Here is a 19639-nt window from a genome sequence, read left to right on the forward strand (position 1 = left end):
CACTGCCAAGAAACTCTTTCCATTTTATTAACAACACAACTCAATAACTTGTCAAAAACAATGAGAAAATGTGATTAGTTTCAATGTATTTTATATTCTCCACTGTAAGTCCATTTATAAAAAAAAATTGAAAGAAGAATCAGACTCTTCTAATGCTAGCTTTTAAAGGGATGCCACTAGTTTAATGTAAAACACTTTAGGTCCGATAAAAATGTAAAATTATTTACCAGAAAACTGAGTGGGACTGGGGCAATTACAGCTACAACAGTAAAAATCTTACATTTTCAAAGGTTTAATTTTCTTCTGCAGAAAGGGCAAAATGCAAAGAATAAAGCTAGTATCATGGAAATCACATGTACTCTGTCAGTATATAACAGAAATAAGCCTAAATTATAGTATTGACAAAAATACAATAATGAAGGCATTTTAATTTAAAAATCAATTTACAATTCAGAGATGAGGTTGCAGTTCAATACGGGTAAGATGTGTCTAGTAAGAATTTTGTCTTTGTGTTTTGCTACACAGATGTTATTACAGAGTTTTCGCTCACCCACAAAAGCATAAAACTAAGATCGGAAAAACATTCAAGCTTATTTTAACATTTCCCACCTGGCACTGGCCAGTTTTCTACAGTCCATGTTCCAATTTTTCGTCCAGTTTAGATTAACACATGTGATAACAATCGTCTTCTTCCTGCTAACCTCAGCAGACAAATCCACGCCCAAAGAAATCAGTCAATCTGCACCTTCATCGATTTGTTGTATGTTTTTCCCTTTTAATTTCTGCTAATGACTCCTACCTCCCACCTTCAACAGGAGTAACCTCAACCCGATGCTGACTGCGACTAACAAGCAAATCAGCTCTGACGTGCAGAGATGCTTTTCCCCAAAGCAAGAGGATGGGAAATCTGGTACAAAGACCCCATGAGCAAGCAGAGGCAGGGACCGTGCTGGAGGAGGGCGAGGAGTGATAGCAAGTGCTAAGAAGGGGGTGAGAACGCAGGACTTTGCAGAACAGCTACCCAAGCCGCTGTAAATATTGCTTTTCCACCTTGACGAACCATACAGCAGGACAGGGTTACAGATCCTGAAAAGAACAGCTGACATCTCTTTGGTACGGGATGTGGAGAAAGCAGCTCCAGGGCAGAAGACTAAGCAACAGGCAAAAACGAGCTGACAGAAACAGACAGGACACGGAAAGGAGAAAGGAGAAAGAAGTCAGTGTCAGACTTCAAGAAGACAGGCTGCTAGGCACGATTTTGCAAGAACATGAAGGAGAAAAGCAGGTCAGAAGAACTAGTAAATTTTTGAAGAAAAATGTTACAGGCTGAAGTAGGGTAACTTGCATCGAGGCCTGAACTAAGCCGACAGCATGAATAGTTTACTCTGATCCCTTTCTTCTTGCAGATTGGGATTTTACGAACATGTAGGAACTACCTCGTGTTCTCAGGCAACCCTATCATGCTATCGAGTGCTGTGAAGTTGGGTCTAAATGTAGAACCTTGCTGGGATACTCTGTAATAAGACCTAGCTGGCCTGCACATAAAGGGAAGTAGCAGAGTTATTTCGGTACCTACCACTGCATCAACTAAGTTAAAAATACAAAGTCATGACCCAGATGTGCCTGATCTATAACGCTGATCGTCTGCTGGAATCAGAAAGACAGTTCTGTCATAACGGCATAATTAATTCGATGTAGGATGAGGAAATGGAGACACTTTGAAAAAACATGGTCAGCACATTTAGAGTTAATATTTTTTTTTCCTACCTCAGTAAGCCTGGCAGCTCTCTAGGATATATGCCTACTGAGAGAACTGACGCTGGGCAATCATACACAGCAAAATTAGAAGGTGAAAAAGAAGAAATTTTAAACAAAAAAGAAATTTTCTTAATGAAGAGCAAAAAGGCAGTCCTACAAAAATCCAGACCCAGCTTTATATGTAATATTTTCTATTTTCATTGCCTTCACACACTTCAGTGGATGCTCATTTCTTTCCTCTTCCCTTACGTTTTGCATTTATGATATCTCACATTGCTGCCAGGCAGGGAAAAAAAAAATTGGATGAAGTTGCTCTGAAGCCTGTGTGGGATGTTCCTGAAAATCCTCAGCATTAGTAGTCACACGTAACAAACTGAAGAGTCCCATGCTTGGCACTCCAGCTTGCTTGAATATACTTACTGCTGGCCTCAAACCTCCCCACAAGACTTACCTGCACAAATCCTTTCAAAACGCTTCTGCATTACCTCATTGCCTTTTTACACGTCATCTGTTGCCACATCTTCCTGTGATTCCCTTTCGGGAAGTGTCACAGGTACCCAGACCCCAGCTCCCATCCATCACGCAGCACTGAGAGGTCCAATTCTGCAACCGGTCTGGGACAAGTGGGGATCCCCCAACTTGTCTGAACGTCAAATAAGCAGGGTTACGCTGCCTACCCCTGTCCCTCACATCTGGAAGGAGCAGCGTAAAACCATCCTTAGATGTGCATTTTAGATGTGGGCTCCCTGAGGAAGATATCGGGTTGGAATCACTACTTACACAATGATTTGTACAATGGGGTCCTGTGCTGGGAGTAGGGGCACCCAAACATTGTGGTAATACAAACGACAGAATACATCGCAACTTCAACCAGGTTAGCACCAGACTGTGTGAATGAGCTCCGGTATTAGCAGATCGAATTAGCAGTCAGGTATTGAAATAAAAAACCTCCCTGTTTTATGCTGCTGCTGTGTCGGCATGGGGGTTGTACAGATTTTATAGTGGCTGGGAGATGAAGACTTTCAGACAAACGTTGCGGGACTGTATCAAAAGGCATATTAGTACGTGAGTTAAGTCTGACAGAAAAAGCAATTTTGAAAAAGCAAGCATAGCTCGGAGAAATTATAGTTCATCAATTTAACCGCACTGAAAGAACGAGGCAAGTAGTACAGAGAACAAACAGCCTGGCACTGGTCTGGAGGATGCAGTCAGACTTGGAAGCCAAAAGGATGCCCCACAGCTCTCTTCAGGGTAAAGCACGTTCTGTGCTATCTACAATAAACAAGGTACCTTTTATTTTTTCCTCTGATAATCGAGGCTCATAACTGTTTTGAGGACTCAACACTTTTGTTCACCTCGACCGCCTTTTACACATCATGTTTTCCAGCAAACAATTTTCTTTCAGTGCCTGCTGAGCACGGCTAACCACAGCCTGTGTTCAGAAGAGATCTACGTATGGAATACAATTTACACCTTCAGTCATACAACTGTGTCCCTATGGATCACCCGAAAGAAGGCAATAAAAAACTAACGGCTCCGATAAAAAAGTAATCGGATAGTTCGACTGAACTCCCGTAGTGCAGGTCTCTGCTTCTGGAGGTCAAGGCTCGCCCGACTGATCCCTTCTTAATGGGCACTAAAATGCCCCTGCGCTTCCACAGATACCAACTGCAAGGAGCTTCTTTCATTATACCGAAAAGATACCTTTCAATTGTGACAAAAAGGCAACAATTCCCTTTCTAAGCCAACTTTTCCCATTAAATTTCAACTTCTTCTGTCGATACCCTGTTAAGACAGCACTTGGCTTTTTAATATTTCGCCTGTAGGATATATGCCAACATGTCCTTGATGTAGAAAATTTTAATTCAAATCAATACGTGTACAAGGTCACTTTAAAATTCAATTAATATGAATGAAAAAATATGCCCCACAGTTCTGTGAGCTGAAAACGGAACAGTTGCAAGTTAAATACTTCTGTAGCTTCTGTTTTGGTCTGCGTAATAACAATGCACATCTAACTTGCTTTTAACTCAAGCGTACTAAATTCAGACAGTTAAGTTATTCATAATGCCCCTGCTTCCTAAAACAGCAGGCTCCAGAAGAAGGTAGGACAGGCAGCTGATTGAAATCTGCAATATTATGCAGCTTTTCTGACAAAAATATATAAAATAAAAATCCTGAAATATCCCAGTTTTAAAAATATTTTGTCTATCACCAAGATAACTCTCAAAGAGCATATGACAGGCAGTGCATGCCAAGGATGGGTGAGGGAAACAGAATCATCAGGGAAAATGCTTTAGATAATTTCTGGTAAGACTGCTAAAAAAGTTCCCAGTTAACATCACTTACTGACTGGAAAAGCAGCGAGTACCTTTCCAAATAAGTCAGTACCAGGGCCAAAATTAATTTACAAAATGAGAAGCATCAGAATTCATTTACCCTGCCAGAATTCTGCCTGGAGGAAATAGCTTGAAACAGCCCCCCCTTAATTTTGCCCTCTCGTTGAAACCGCCAGCAAATGAAAAGTGCTTTTATAAACAATTTTAAAAATGCATTAACAAACATTCTTCCTTCAGATTTATTTAAGTTTGCTATTAGGAGAAAGCGTGCTAACACCACCGAGCTCCAACACTTGTGCAAAAAGGTTCCCACAGCTCCAGATTTCCTCTCGGCATCCCAGGGAATTTGCTGCTGATCTGAGCTGCAGATGCTCTGCATTGCAGAGCTAAAAAAGAAAACATGATTTTCAGTTAACATGGGTACCTCCCTGCTAGTAGAAAAAGGAGGATGACTTTGTATGCAGCTTTTATTCACCTTAGCAAACAACAAGGCAACGTTGAACCAGGGATATAGCCAAGCTGTACGCGTTACTAGCAAAAGGCCAGACACCTGCTCCTTGTGACACCGCCAGCCATAAGCTTTTCCTCCCACTTCTACATTTATCTTACTGATCACTAGAATGGTTGGAGATCCTATTTATATAGACTGAAAAATAAGGTTTTGTATTAAAAGAAAAAAATAATTAGAACCCACCATCCGGGCCTTCAACTAGTTTGTTGTTTTTTTCCCTGTGTCTCATCTGCTGCTGGTGTGAAGCTGCGCCTTCCCTCACATGCTCGTTATTCTTTAATGATGCCTATTTGTAAATAGCAAGATAAGATGCAATTAAGCCATTAGAGTCTAAATAAATAAACATACTAATTAGGTTCTTTACAAGGATTTTTTAAATTATTTTTTATTTTTTATGTTAGGGCTGGAATTTACCTTTCATTAATCTAACCTAATTGCAAGAGTGCACCATAAAACGTCAGCATAAATGAAGGACTTGAAATCATTTTGGCATATCAAGGATGAGCTGGTGATCCTCTCCCCCAGTACCATGGCACATTCTGCTGATAAGACGAACAAACTACATTGTTCAAAGGTTAAACGCCAGATTTTGCCAATGGCCAGTCACAGTTATGGATCAGTCACGCTAGTCCAGCACCGCTACGGATGGCAAAACGGATTCTGCCTCTTTTTGCATTCTGTGTTACAGCACAGCAGGAGTTTTACAGGGATTTTACAGAATACAAAACTGTAAAAACACCAACACAGACCTGCAAACCACTAGGACTGGTCAGCAACCCTGGTATGCATTAACCCCGTGAGAGGGAGCAAAGCTGAGGACATGGCTCTCTGGTCTTTCTCTACTTTTTCCTACTCTTGTTCACTTTCCCATCAAAAGACCGTTCCTCATCTTCCCGATTCTTACACTGGACAAGTGGAAAACAATTTACAGCTTGATTCCTACCCACTGCTCACATTGAATGCTTTCTACCTCCACATACACGACCTCAAATGCATTTTTAAAATGCCTGGTAAATGCTGGTCCTCAATCTTAAAAAACAAACTGTGAAGCTACAGCAGTCCCAACAGTCTCCCTACTGGTTCAGAAGAGACTCCTCAAGACCCAGTTACATAAGGGATCCTTGGACATCCCAGCAGCTTTGTTAAAACCTACCTAGTGTCTCCAGGAGAATAAATCCCCAAATGAAGACTCATCACATGTGCCTAAAATTAGGTGCCTAAGCCACCACAAGTGGCTACGTTCCCACCATAAACCTGCCTACCTTTCATCCCCGCTAGCATTAAGCACGCAGGATATCCACGTTTTCTGGAGTCACCGATTCCCCAGTGCCAGTAGCCTGCGGTGCCCTGCTTTGTGTTGCTCTGCAGGGACGAGACATCTCACTTCCAGAAGAAACGCTCAGCTGGAAACCCCTGGAGAATTAACCACCAACATGTGAAAAGTTTGCTGTCATTGCTAATTGGAAGGCAGATGTCACAAAGGTCAGTTTAATTAGAAAAAGATACTAACCACAGTCATCTTACAACTTGTAACTTCAGGTCACCAGAGGGATGCGCAGGCGCCAGCCCACTAGGAGCAGATGCTCCACGTGCATCTGAGTGCTGCCTCCAAGAAAGAAACGGAGGAGCTCTGCAAGTCCTAAGGCAATACTAGCTTCCTAATGAACCACCGCAACGATAAAGGGAAACGCTTACACTGCTAAGCAGTTTGGTGAAAAGAGCGTGTGTGTGTCTTAGGAACAGCGTTAATTGTTTCTAGTCGAGTATGACATTAATACTAATTTTGTATCAATTAGCATTCTTCTTCCCCCTGGTTTTTCAGCTTCTCCCAAGACCAGGGTGTCTTGACCAAGAGTCAGCTTGGTGGCCTTTTTTATTGGGCATATAATAAATTTCAGAAGCCATTTTCCCAGAGAAAATCATCCTGACTTTATGTAAAACACTGATAAACAAAATTCAGACAGAAGAAATTATTCAGATTTAGTGAACAGATGTCAAGCCTATTTGCAATTAATACAGCCCACTTCCATACAATCAGACTGTTTAAAATGCTTGGAACAAGACTTGAAAGTTGAAATGCAAATGTGTCTGGTTTTACTGAGAATGAATAGAATTTGTAGAAGAATGTTTCGTACTTTTTATAGGAAAGATCTACTAAAAATCTAGGCATCTGTACAATTGTATGAAAAGAATTTATCATCGGGAAGTTTTTAAGATAACATGAAAACAAGAACTCGTGATTTCTGAAATGAGCTTTGGTTTGGCAGAAACAATTTTTCAAATTGAGTTAGTTATACATACCATTACCCTTTAGAAACAGCTCAAAATATAGAAAACTATTCATTATTTTTAAAAATATTTACCCAATGTTCCTAACTTGTAGAGCAGTGCTTTTATATAGCTTTACAAACACTGGGGAGACAGAAGATCCTTAAAGACCAAGTAGCTCCTGGATCAAGACAAGAGAGGAAGTTTCTGTGTCCGACTAGGACTCGCTAGCTACGTGACCCTAAAGAAGTCATATCTGTCATTGAAAAAATAGGGCTAATATTTGCTGGTTTGTAAAATATTTCTGATATCAAACAAATGAATTGTATACAGGAATTGGTAGCTTCACACTGAAAAAGTGTTCTGAATTTTGGCAGCAGAAACAAGGTATGTGAAACAATCATACGGTAATCACACCATCAAGGTACCTTACTAGAAAAAATAAGGTATTATCTAAGAATACAACTAACCATTTAATACAAGCAAAAATCAAGGTATTTTTAGGTATTTTTCATTAATTAAAATCAATTTATGTTTTCTTAAGATATGAGGTTTATCTATTTATATAGATCCTGGCATTTGACCAACAAAATCTCACAAAAACCTTAAGGAGTCCTCAGTTCCCTCTGCTGCTGCTGGAAATTAATTTTGCACAACACTTATTAAAGCTGATATAATTCCATGTTTAGTCTTTTTTATGCATAGTGTGATTAAAAGATAAATTGAAAAATCACTAGTGAAGATTGGGATTAAACAGCACCTTGAAATGATAAACTGCTTTTAAAATCAGTTGAGGATTTCACACAGCTCTGAAAGATTTCAATTATTTATGTGTTTGGTCTGTGTAGCATAAATCCAGACTAATGAGGTACAATTGCTGTGTATAAATCTAAGACATAAACTCCTTATTGTCTGGAGAAAACAGTAACCTCAAAGGACTAGGAGGCAGCAACCTTTCAAGGCACAGCATTTGCGCTGCCAGGAATAGTTCTTTTTCTTTTTTTTTTTTCTTTTTTCTTTGCTTAAAGTTCTCAGCTAATGTGAAAGCTGTACCCTGTTTAGGGAGAACCCAGCTTAATACAAAGGTTACTAGCCGTAAGACTTAGACCAGCAGCTCACACCACTGATAATTATTCCTCTTGAAACACTGGATGAATCGGAGACTCTTCAAGTCCCAGCTCTACAGCTAAGGACACAAATTGATTTCCATGTGCACATAAACTTGTACCTCAATCAGTGTGGGGCTGAAACTTTCTGTATGAGGTCTTTTTTTCCTAAAGATTATTTGTTTGGCAATGTCTCCAGTTATTCTGAAGTTTCAAAGAATCTCAAAAGCACACCCTTTTTCTTCCCCACCTCCTTCCAATAATTTGCACATTCTTAAAATATGTACGCTGTTTACCACGCCTTTGACAATGACTACATGTGTTTCTGATAAACTGAACGATTGCATTTAAAGACGTCTTAACATAACAAATAGATAACCTCTACGTCCAAGATCTTCACAAGCAATGGCAGGTATGATATGAACAGTCCAAGGATGAAACTGGTTGAGATCACAGAGTTACTTAATTAACTCTGAGCAAACACTATGGTTGTGAAATATTCTTAAACAAAACAAGCATTATCTGAATCCTTTGGTGTTATGGTAAACCACTCTGCTGTAAGGGAGTAACTCCAAACCTAACTTGGGATGAGTTCAGAGTGAGAAATCACAAGTACTGAAGAAACCTCCCTTCTTCTGGGGGAGGTGCTCTTCACACTGCCCATCCTGCAGCACCTTTCGCTGAATGATTTGTGGCTGAAAACAGCAAAAGCTTTTGTAGCAGTCAGGGCCAGATGGAAAGAGCCATATTGGCAGCATCAACTGAGACAGATGGGAGAGAGGGAAAACCTGGCTAAAAGAAAAAATGATAAAACCATCACACAATCACATGCAAAAATACTTTAAAAACAGTCTTTCTGATCTCTGATCCAAGGAAAATATGCATGCCACTGGTTCAATACAGGGCTGCTGTCTTGTAGCAGCAATAATGTCCTTGATTTGGATACCAACTGTAACATGGAATTCAGTAAGTTACTACTGATTGCAAATGGTGCTTCTTTTACAGTGTCCACCCTTCCAACATACCTTGTTCCTAACCAGTTATATCAAAGAAAATTTGCATAATTTCCTAATCGTGCCCGAATCTTGAGAATTATCACATATTTTCTGACCTCAAAAAGCCATCAGAATTGGAAGGCGCTCGCTAGATGCAAAGAGGAACCTAAGAGAATGGAAATGGTTTCCAAGCAAGGAAGTAAAACCAAGCATCTTTCTACAGTGAAATAGTTAAATATAAAGTCAGCTTAGCAGCAAACGCAAAAGCTTCCACGACTTAGAGCTTCTTAAGACTGCACTGATGAATTCAATTCTTTTATGGAATATGTTGTTCCACTTGGTGAATCCAACAATTGCAGATTAAATGTTTTAATTCCAGTGGAAGCCAGCTGTTTGTTTTAACCTCTGACTCAGTTAATCTCTTGCAAATTTTGGGCTGTTCAAAGGAAGTTAATAATGGAATGTTAGAGAGTTGATTAATAAGAACAGCATAACCACAGTTATACTTACTATAGAAAAGTGAACAAAAACCTTGAAAAATACAGGCAACATCTAAAAATAATAGGGCATTCAAATTAACAAACTCTATAAATAGTATAAAATCCATTGACTCAACAAATCCGTTTTGGCAGAATATCTGAGTTTTAGATTCGTGTTACCATTTAATTGGAAACAAGAACTATACTCACATACACATTATACCCAAGCCTTCTGTAATAGCCTGGACGAAAAAGGAAAATATAAGAGGAAGTGCCATGAAAAATCTGAGATGGAAAAGACTGATTTGGTCCCAATTCTTAACAGGGGTATAGAATATTTTCTAGTTTTATTTAAAAGTTTGCAAAAGATGAGACTTCTGTCTGTCATCTTACTAGAGGAGAATCGGCTTCTAACTGCCATGCTATTAGACCTCAACAGACTCTACTTCTGTGATGACATCCTCGAGTAAAAACTTTAAAGACTCCTCTCTAGCTATAAGCACAACAGCTGCCTGTGAAAATTGATGTGAACAATAGGCTCTTCTGGAATGAAATCTTGCTTGGTCAGGCAGAAATAAGTCGAATGTATTGGACTTGTTTATCTATAATCCGGCCTTTACTGCTCATTTACTTCAAAGGCAAATTCTTGACTTCATCATAAAACAGAAATTCACTGAACCAAGATCAATTTGAACAAATTTAAATCATATTGGTTTCCTTTTTCTTTCTCTTCCTCCCACTTTTTTTGTTCTTAATTATCATGATTAAGACACACTCATTGCCAAGACTGCTGAAAAACACAGTGCGTATTTGAGTTTGCATTCATATTTCTACAACCATATTTAACAATAAAATGTAATAGATCTGATGTTTAAATGCAGAATTCTTTTTGTCATCCATTTGCCTAAGAGCAAAGAAAAAATCTTATGTTCCCCCCCTCCACCCCCCCCAGCAGGGACAAATGAAGAACAGTGTTTTTCTGGGAAAAAAAATAATCTTTAATAACCTGCATTTTAGAAATACTAATTAAATCCCTTAAGAAATCCATCTTAAGGGATTAAATGATGCAACTTACCAGAAGCATTGCAGAGGTCCCATTTGGCCGGGATAGCTGGATAGTCATTTCAGGGAACATCCTATCAATGCGATTGATCACATCATCGACGTATCTACCAAACAAAGCAACACAACAGAATTAACACACACACACTCCTGGGCAGACTAACAGATTACTACTCCTTTTTAATAATATCCACAGGTCTTTAAATTATTTCTCTTTGATACGTATATATATATTTTTAAATGCAATTAAAAGACTTACTGATAAAAGGAAACACACCAGAGCCCTATGTTGTTTTGAAAATTAATTACTCTGCCTTTAAAAACATGCATTTACTTGTTTTTTGTCCAAATCTGTCAGCCTTAAATTCCTGCTACCATATACCTATACTTTTGCCTCGGGGGGAGGTCAAAGGTTACATTATCAACATTAATCTTGCAGCATAGAAATTCACAGGTTATCACATCCTTACCCCCCTCTTTGAGCCTTCTAACCATTCCTAGTGTTTTTTTTATTTCCTGAATCTTTTCAATTTATTACACTTCATTATTACAATTCATTTTCCAGTTCATTTATAGAGCGCTGGTGACTGAACTTGGCTGGCACGTTCTGGAAGTGACCACATGCAGGGGTACGATGACATCCTTCCTGCAGGGCGTAATCCCTCTGCCTCTGTTCGGGCAGGCCCGGCCTAGCGCCCACGCATCTGCCTTGGGTACCCGGTGCTGCGAGCAGACCCCACACCCACTGACGGTGAAAGCTTCCTTGCAGACTGCTCGTTTCCCAGGCCACAGCATCCCATCCTATGTGCACGTCTCACGTCCTTTAGCCATTCCTTCGGACACGTTGAAACGCACACTATCTGCCTCAGCAAAGTTTACCACACAGTCAATACTGCGCTGTAAACTGATCTGTCCTCCTATACCACTTCCAGTTCCCCTTGCCCTTGGCATCGTCTCTGTGATGTATCAGGGATGTTTCTGTGCTTCCTCTTCGGCTACTAATAGAAACACTCAAGAGTGCAGGGCCGGGTACTGCTCTATGCCATCTTCAGAGACTGTCCCACATTTCCAAACAGGTAAGGGAACAACGTGCCATCCTCTGGAAACCAGCATGGGAGTCGGAACTGAGAACCGAAACGTGAAACAGCAAATAGCAGAGACAGGAGGCCCACGAGGCCTACCGAGATGTCAGCTCCTTACAAAATGATCTCTGAAAGGCTGCAGACCCTGCAGTGCTCGATCCAGTACTGACCACGAGAGCTGCCCACCACAGACCAGACAAAAACACCGCTACGGAGGAGAAGGGAAATGGCCCTGCTGCCTCCACCATAAAGCAGCTGTAACGTGACATGGGGAGAGCTGGAGCAGGGCTCTGTCAGCACACGGGAGAAGGGAAGATGGCAAAACATGTACAAAATGAAATATTGTATGAGGAAAAAAAAAGGAATCTTGCCTGACCTTAGATACAGAAGAACTATGAGCCTAGGTGGATGCTGTATATACATATTCAAACAAAAACACACAGCATTTTAAACAGTGTGAGTCTGGATATTTAAATATGTTTTTGTTTAAGAGAAAAGTATTTCTGCAAAACATTCTTAAACTGAGCCAAACATCCTTTATTATGCAACAGGTGAGTCTGCAAATGTTTGGAACAAAACACCCGGCAGTATTTGTCAAGTAAACTCCCTATGGGATTTTTTTCCCCATCAAAGTTACAGGACACCAAGATCAAGGGCTTGTAGATGAGCTTACTCATAGGAGTCACTGAACGATGAAGCCCAACAAGAAACTCCCATTCTGAAACCTGAAAAGTTTTCACACCTTTTCGAAACAGGGAGATGCCACACTTACCAACTCTGTAAGAGATCGGTCAGGAGGGGCACTACTGACACTAACATCTTGTGCATTTACCAACTCTGCAACTTGATCACAGAACCATGAATGCATTTCTTTACAGATTACTTTCACGCTAGCTCACATATGTGCTCTGATAAAAGATTTTTGTAAAATATTTTGGAAACTCAGTTGCCCTAGTTAGATCAACAATAAAACTGAAAAATCTAATTATTTCTCTTTAACCTGCTTAGATGAAGGCAAAAAACCTTGAATTCTTGCTCTTCAAAGTTACCCAGGTCTAATGTTAGTTGCTGGGAAAACCAAAAAAAAAAAAAACAGCCCCCCGTCCCCCCAGGAGCTACCCTCCATTTTTTACTTTGCAAGGGATTAAAAATAACCACCAGAAATATACATATATATATATATACATACACACATATACATACACACATATATATAATGTATGAATCAAGGAAGTTATACATACACAGCTGGTAAAATCAGTCCATTTTTTAAATATAACAAAAGAGTGGAATTAGTTACGCCAATTTTGCAATAAAACCTTAATCCGCCTTTCCAGTTGTGCAGAAAAAAGTTTCCCTGTTCATTTGAATGACTCATTAACAGCTTGCTTGCTAGTAAGCCTTCAAAATATCCATAAGCCAATAACTTCCATAGCATGGTGAAAGAGGCATGTAAATGCTTCAGAATGAATAATCTACACATCAACAGCACACACCTATTTTTAAACATTACTGAATCCCATACTTCTTTTTTTTTAAATACACTATGAGAGTTTATGCTACTTTGTAAATGCAATTACTGCAGGCTTAGCAAATAAATTATCACTTGTGTGTGAACACAGCCTGGGACACTCTAATGCAAATTATTGCGTAACTTAAATTTTCTAGTTTTCTGAGGTTAGGGTGATAATAAGTTAAACACAAACAAAATACAAAAAGTTGCACATCATAAGACAAGGGCTCCTTGCACACTGACAAAGACGATATGCATGAAGGAAGAAAAATTCAAGTAATTTTAAATTGTATAAACAACAGTTGGATTTGGGCATTTAATCTGCTTGTGTCTTTTTGAAAAACCCCAGTGGACATGCACATTTATCCTTTGAAAATGTGATCCAGGCTGGTTGGAGGTAAGCAATTCTTCAACTCTTGGACCTAATTATTTTTAAATGTAAAACTTCTCTTGACTGCGTGCATTAAAACTTGACTCAAACCCAACAATCATCTTGTGCTACCTGAGCAGCAGAAGAAAAAGCCCTCCTTTTTCTTTCAGAAATGACTGGTATAAGGCAAACAGGGAATTCCATGCTTGTGAAGAGGCCTAACTGAAATCAGGCACAAAGCTAACCAATTGGTTAAAAAAGCTGATACAAACCAGAAATCTTCTGAAGACTGCTGTTTGTGTTAATTCCATGCTAAGGTCTTTCAGAAGCTGGTTAGTAACATATTTTGCATTTAGAAGCCTGTTAATTTTGTAACACTCTTCATAGGTCAGTTGACACCCTCCCCTCAACCCCATCCCTCCAAAAAACCCACAAGCAAACAAACAAACAAAACTGCCAAGAACCCCCCCGCACACACACACACTCCTACGGAAATACGTTTTACTCTGGCAAGGCACAGCAGCTCCTGGGACTGTCCTTACAGGTAGATTTTCCTTTCCCTCCCTCACTCAAGAGGATATCAGAGAAAATCCAAGACCCCTTTGCCTTTTTTCCATTATTATTATTATTTTTTTTAAGTAGACATCAGGGCTTCCTGAGGACTCATCAGAACAGAAGGATTCTTCAAGATTCACATAAAATTACTAGATTAGCCTGGCTACATGACAGCCTCAAATATAAAATGACAAACAACCTAATCTAAGGCAAATTCTTCTAGAGATATGCCCTTCAGAGAGGACATCTGGTAAAACATCTTGTGAAAGGATGGATATGATAAGTCAGATGCAGCACAGCAACGTAGAAGCATAGCTGGTGATGATCTGAGAGAAAACTGAAGAACATACGATAAAGACAAGATAAAGAGCACTCCTGAGGCTGTCTGGAAAAAGGGTCAGAGAAAAAGCTGCTGTCTGGAACTTATTTTGCAGAGCTGAAATACATTAATTTAATGCCAAAATAAGCAGTCACAATTTACACATCTCAATCCAGTAAATTACAGCTCAAAAATATGACGGCTCCTATTTATGTTAGGATTTCTTATATAGTATCAGAAAGCATACCAGTTAAGGATGGAGAAAAGTGTCATTTTACTTCCGCTGTAAGCACCTTTAACTTTTAATGTATTTACCGTGTCTCAGTTTTTTCCTACTTCAATAGATGCTGGTTGGAATGAGCACTTACAGACACAGAAATAGTAACACAAAGCAGGGGAAAGCCAGTGGAAATAAATTTGCTGAAATATTAGGCATATCTGCATCTGAAGAAAAAAAAAAACACATGGAACTCTCAGAATTAAATATGAACTGAAATCATAAGGCAGTAACTTCCTCTCCTGTCCTTAAACAAGCACTGCTCCACCTACAAAGGACTGAAAAGAGTGTCTGGAGAGATAACGGGGAGACAAACCCCTTCCCACAGCTTCTCTATCATGCAAAGGATGCTCCAACAGGTCTGAAGACAGACTGCAAAAGACCATGCCCAGGAGTTCATGCATTCAATTACAGCACGGTATTTTAATTCTTCATAGACACAATTTCATCTTGCTTATTCCTCCAGACCTCAAAAAACCTAACTTTAAGACCCTCGGTTAGTCCCATTCTATTCAAAAGAGCTTCGAGTAACTTGAGCAGTTACTGCGCCACGATCCAGATGGGGACACAGCCCAGTCAGTAAGGAACGACAGACTCGACCAACAAGACTTCCGATCATTACATCGTATCAAATACTAAACCAATTTAGTTAATGTCATTTTACTAGTCAGAGGGAGGATTTTTAAAGAAGCTTTAATAGCTGCCTTGTAACAACTTCCCTCTCCCATTTTTTTCATCCTTCTCCCCCTCATGACACAGATTCATGATTTTTAAAGAGGTTTCAAAATTATATTTTTGACAGAAAATCTTTATTTTAAAAATGATAAATAGTAACACTCGGGGGTACGCATCTGAATGTGCAACAGAACCTGTCCAGTAAGATCAGACGTAACATCAGATGTTCTCCAAGGCTGTCAACACCATAAATCGTTATTTTCATTTTAATGTAGTACAATACTGTTTGGTACAAACATGCTATGGTAATACTGCAAAAGTCAAATCTAACAATCTACTTCACAAACACCAGAAAGGCTAGAACTAATTCAAAATGCTATACTCCAAATAATTTTCTTATGAACATGCAGACAAACAACACTATAATAAAGCAACAGAGATACTCTTTGAAAATTTCTCAGCAGTTTTGCCAATAAGCATGTATGTGAGCCCTTTAGTCCATATTACGAGAATAATGCCTGGAACAACTGGAAGAAACTTTGGAAGCCAGTTACAAAATACTGATTAAAATGGACTAATTAGTTATGCAAAACACTAAGCAAGACGTTTTATAGAGAAACATCAGGTTGACAACACAGAAATAACTCAGGAACCATCTTTGTAGATAAACACTCTTTGATTCCCCCCTAGAACCTCCATAAGACAATAATATGAAAAACTAATTCATTATAAATACCTTTCAATTCCGTACTGGACAGATGGCTTAGTTCTCTAATGTGACCTCTTTCTCTCTCCTTTTTATTTTTTTATTTTCATTTTTACTGGATTAAATCCAGTGATCCAACGTTAGCGTGACGTTTAGCAGCTTCGGCAAGATTTAAATAGCATTTATCCCACGCAGTGTTTCACTTGCATGCTGTTCATTTTTTTTCCCACTCAACAGTACAGTTTAAGAATTAGAAATATAGGTATTAACAATTTTTGCAGGAGGTCTTCCAGAAGAAAGAAAATTTTGTTAAATGGTTTTAGATAGAGATAGAAACAGACAGATGTTTGTAATACTTTGGAGCTTAATCTTTCCTTATACACTCAGTGAAAAACCCACACATGAGGTGAAGAGATGCTCCGATTCTGTTGAATCTGTGATTCATGATATTCTGGACAGCAAAAGGGGAAACTCTCCACACATTCTCTCTCTTACTAGCACTGTATTTACTTGCTCCCACATTTCTGGGAGGGCTTTTAGTTACTATTTTCATCACAGCTAATAGCTTCTTTTTATGTGACCGATTTTTCAGAAAGATGGGCTGGTGCTGCAAGCTTTTGCTAGCATGTGTAGTGTTCACTAATAAAGACGGGTGCAAAGAGCCTGCTTCCACTCTGGTAAGACCAATGGCACAACTATTTTTTTCAGAACTAGGCTGAATAATCGACTGAATGCTTTTACCAGTGGCAGGATTTTGAATACCCCAGGTTTTATAAAGAGAATAAATAGCTTTCAGAAAATCTGATTAGAGAAATATTATATTTTAAAACTTACAGTCACAGTTCTAGCATGATTTATTAACCACAGAATTAAAGTTTTAATTTGATTCAGCTACCTGCTGAGCAAGTCTCTGCAGGTAGCAAATTCAAGTTGATAGAAGGCTTTTGAGCAGCATCAATTAACAATAGTTATTAAAACAGTGACCTCTGCCAGCTTTTGGGAAATGACACTTCCTGCTTGGATAAGCAATGAAGAGCATGAAAAGAAATTCAACAACTCTCACGCTGAGAAAGCACCTTCAAGTCTCAAGACATTAGATTAGACAGCTGTCACAACCTGCAATATCTGTACATCGAACCTGGAAGTCTCTGCCTCTTTCCCCAAATTCCACAGGTTTTGTTGATTTGTTGTTATTTCAGGCCATTGCTCTTCTGTATAGAACCTCTTTAAAAATGCTTGTTTCCTGACTTCAGTACTAAGGCCATTTGCCTGTTTTGACCAACTTCTCCCCAGCCATAAACCTCCTTGCCAGGCTGTCTTGTCTTACAGACGTACCACTGCCCTCCTGACCTTTCTGAACAAACTGCTGCAATGGTTTCCTCTCTCTTCTCTCATCCAAATTCAAAGTTTCTGTTGGTGGAAGACTTCAGCCAGGCTCCTCACAACAGCTCCTTGTGCTTCCTTCTGTTCCTTTGTCATCTGCGCACTAACTCATTCTTCCGCTACTCCTTTAATGCCTCCGTTCCTGCTGTGAAATCTTTATTCATGATACGCTGTAAAGCAAAAATATTACCTTATTCAACTAACAAACTTCTAACTACCATGAGGTAGACTGAGGGCACAAGAGGCAAACTTGGAACTCGAGTTCCATACAGCTCCTCCGGCTGGGGGCTACAACATACAGCAAGCACGAGGGAGTTCTGGCACCAGAACATCTTGGTAGTGTGACTCCACGGGTGTGGGAAGAAGCAAGCCAGAATGTGCGGATTGGAAGGAGCAAATTTGCTAAGATATCCTGGACCACAATTCATCCCCAGCCCAGCATGGAGAAGTGAGACAACGTGCATCTGAAATCTGAAAGATTCAGCTCCAAACCCGAGAGGAGGCAGCTTTCCACTTATTCCGGCAAGATAGCCTGTTTTCCACTTTGCTAGCAGTCTTATTTTGGTCATAAAGGAATTACGTTTCATTATTGAGTGGATGCAAAAGATTAACTTCTGTGCCTAAATAGTCTAAAAGTGTTTACATATAAACACAGGGTGGTCTGCTTCAAAAGCATATGCACGTATAGCTGTACCAAACACTTAGCCATCTGCACTTCTCACTCACGAAAGGCCAAACTGGTACAGCACTTAAGAACGCATGCTGAGTAGTTTGGACAGTTCTCTAGAAGCCAAGACAGAGTGTTTAAGGGTTGGACTCACAAAGGCATTTAGAAACCTGAGGCTGTGATTCAACAATCTTCAGTCTTCAGCACCACCAGTGACATAAGGCACTGACACATCCCAGCCCCCTCAGCTGTGCTGGGAGAGCTGGATCAGAGAGCTAATCTGGCTTAAAAAAATAGATAAAATAAAATAAATGTATTAAACGTAAACCAGTTTCATGATTCAACTCACTATGTGGCTGTGCACACTGCGTGCCAGCACAATCCCTGCAAGGACCAAACCTCATGGGACAGGAATGCTGTGCATTGGTGTCATCCTATTACAACAATGAAATATTGTTTTATGGTAAAATGCGTTATTTATACTACATTGTTTATTCAACACACACAGTTCTGCATTCTTCAGTACCACTGCGAATCCACTGATAGGTGACATGGTGTAAACACATAAGGAACTTCCTCAAAGGTATGAGTTGACAGTGGTACTACAAATGCACACGAGTTCTCATGCTGAATACTTATGAAATGCAAACCTGCCCTTACATCAGTCTCCAGACATCTACATGTTTAATAAGAAAAAGCGTGTTTTCAGAATACGTTAATCAGTGCATGGTTTGTTTTTTTTAAGACAGAGCAAAAAGACTTCTCTTCACAACATCAAATTCTAGTATACCATCTTAAATAGCGTAACTTTAATTTGGAAAGCCTCAAGTTACAAATAGAGACCTTGCAGTCAAATTCCCATAGACATTTCTCTATGCAGTCAAAATAGCTTTCTTGGTACTTATATGGAACATTCTTCAAAATGCCTTAAATTCACGGTAGTAATCAAGAGATGAATATGGATATTACAATGTGTGAATGCTGGTTAACAAAATAAGCATGCATCTACTTTACAGTCATCATCAGAATCTTGTCTGAGCTTGTTACTAGACTGTATGCTTTATGAAAAACATCATTAACTCCTTTATATGTACCTCTAGAGGAAAAACAGCCCTCCCTAACTATGCAACATCAGTAATAATACAATTTCAGAAGCAATACTTCACAGCATACATATATTGTTTTTATTTCCACTTGTTTGAGAAACTAGATGTTGCTCCACAACTAAGACTAAATGCCAACAACAGTAATTTCCAGAGGCCTGGATGGGAATCAGAATCACTATATAAGCATTTATCTACAAAGACAGTTCTTAAGTTACTTCTAACTTGTTAAGCAATTTGTGCCCCACCTATTAACCTAAATTTGAGCATGCACATACAAGTTTCCATACAGCAAAGCTATGCCAAACGTCTCCAGGAGAAATTCTGAGAAACAACCCTGCACTGGCACGTCAATCAGAAAGTGAGGGAGAGAGAAACAGGAGTAGGTTGGGACATGCTGATGTAAAACCAGTAGACAACAGGCAGTGCTTTGACGAAATCCTCAAAGTAACGCATCATGTTCAGTCTTGT

General features: G+C 39.4%; 1 protein-coding gene across 3 annotated transcripts in view; it reads right to left on the reverse strand.

The window, feature by feature from the left end:
* Positions 1-19639, reverse strand: part of MED27 (mediator complex subunit 27) — a 141076-nt gene that overhangs the window by 19207 nt on the left and 102230 nt on the right. For all 3 annotated transcript variants that reach the window (XM_083807187.1, XM_083807186.1, XM_083807188.1), the window contains exon 4: positions 10532-10625. In XM_083807187.1, coding sequence (XP_083663313.1) covers positions 10532-10625 — 94 coding nt within the window. The remainder of the gene's footprint in view (positions 1-10531; positions 10626-19639) is intronic.

This window comes from Anser anser (genome assembly GCF_964211835.1).
Source record: "Anser anser genome assembly, chromosome: 21".
Lineage (NCBI taxonomy): Eukaryota > Metazoa > Chordata > Aves > Anseriformes > Anatidae > Anser > Anser anser.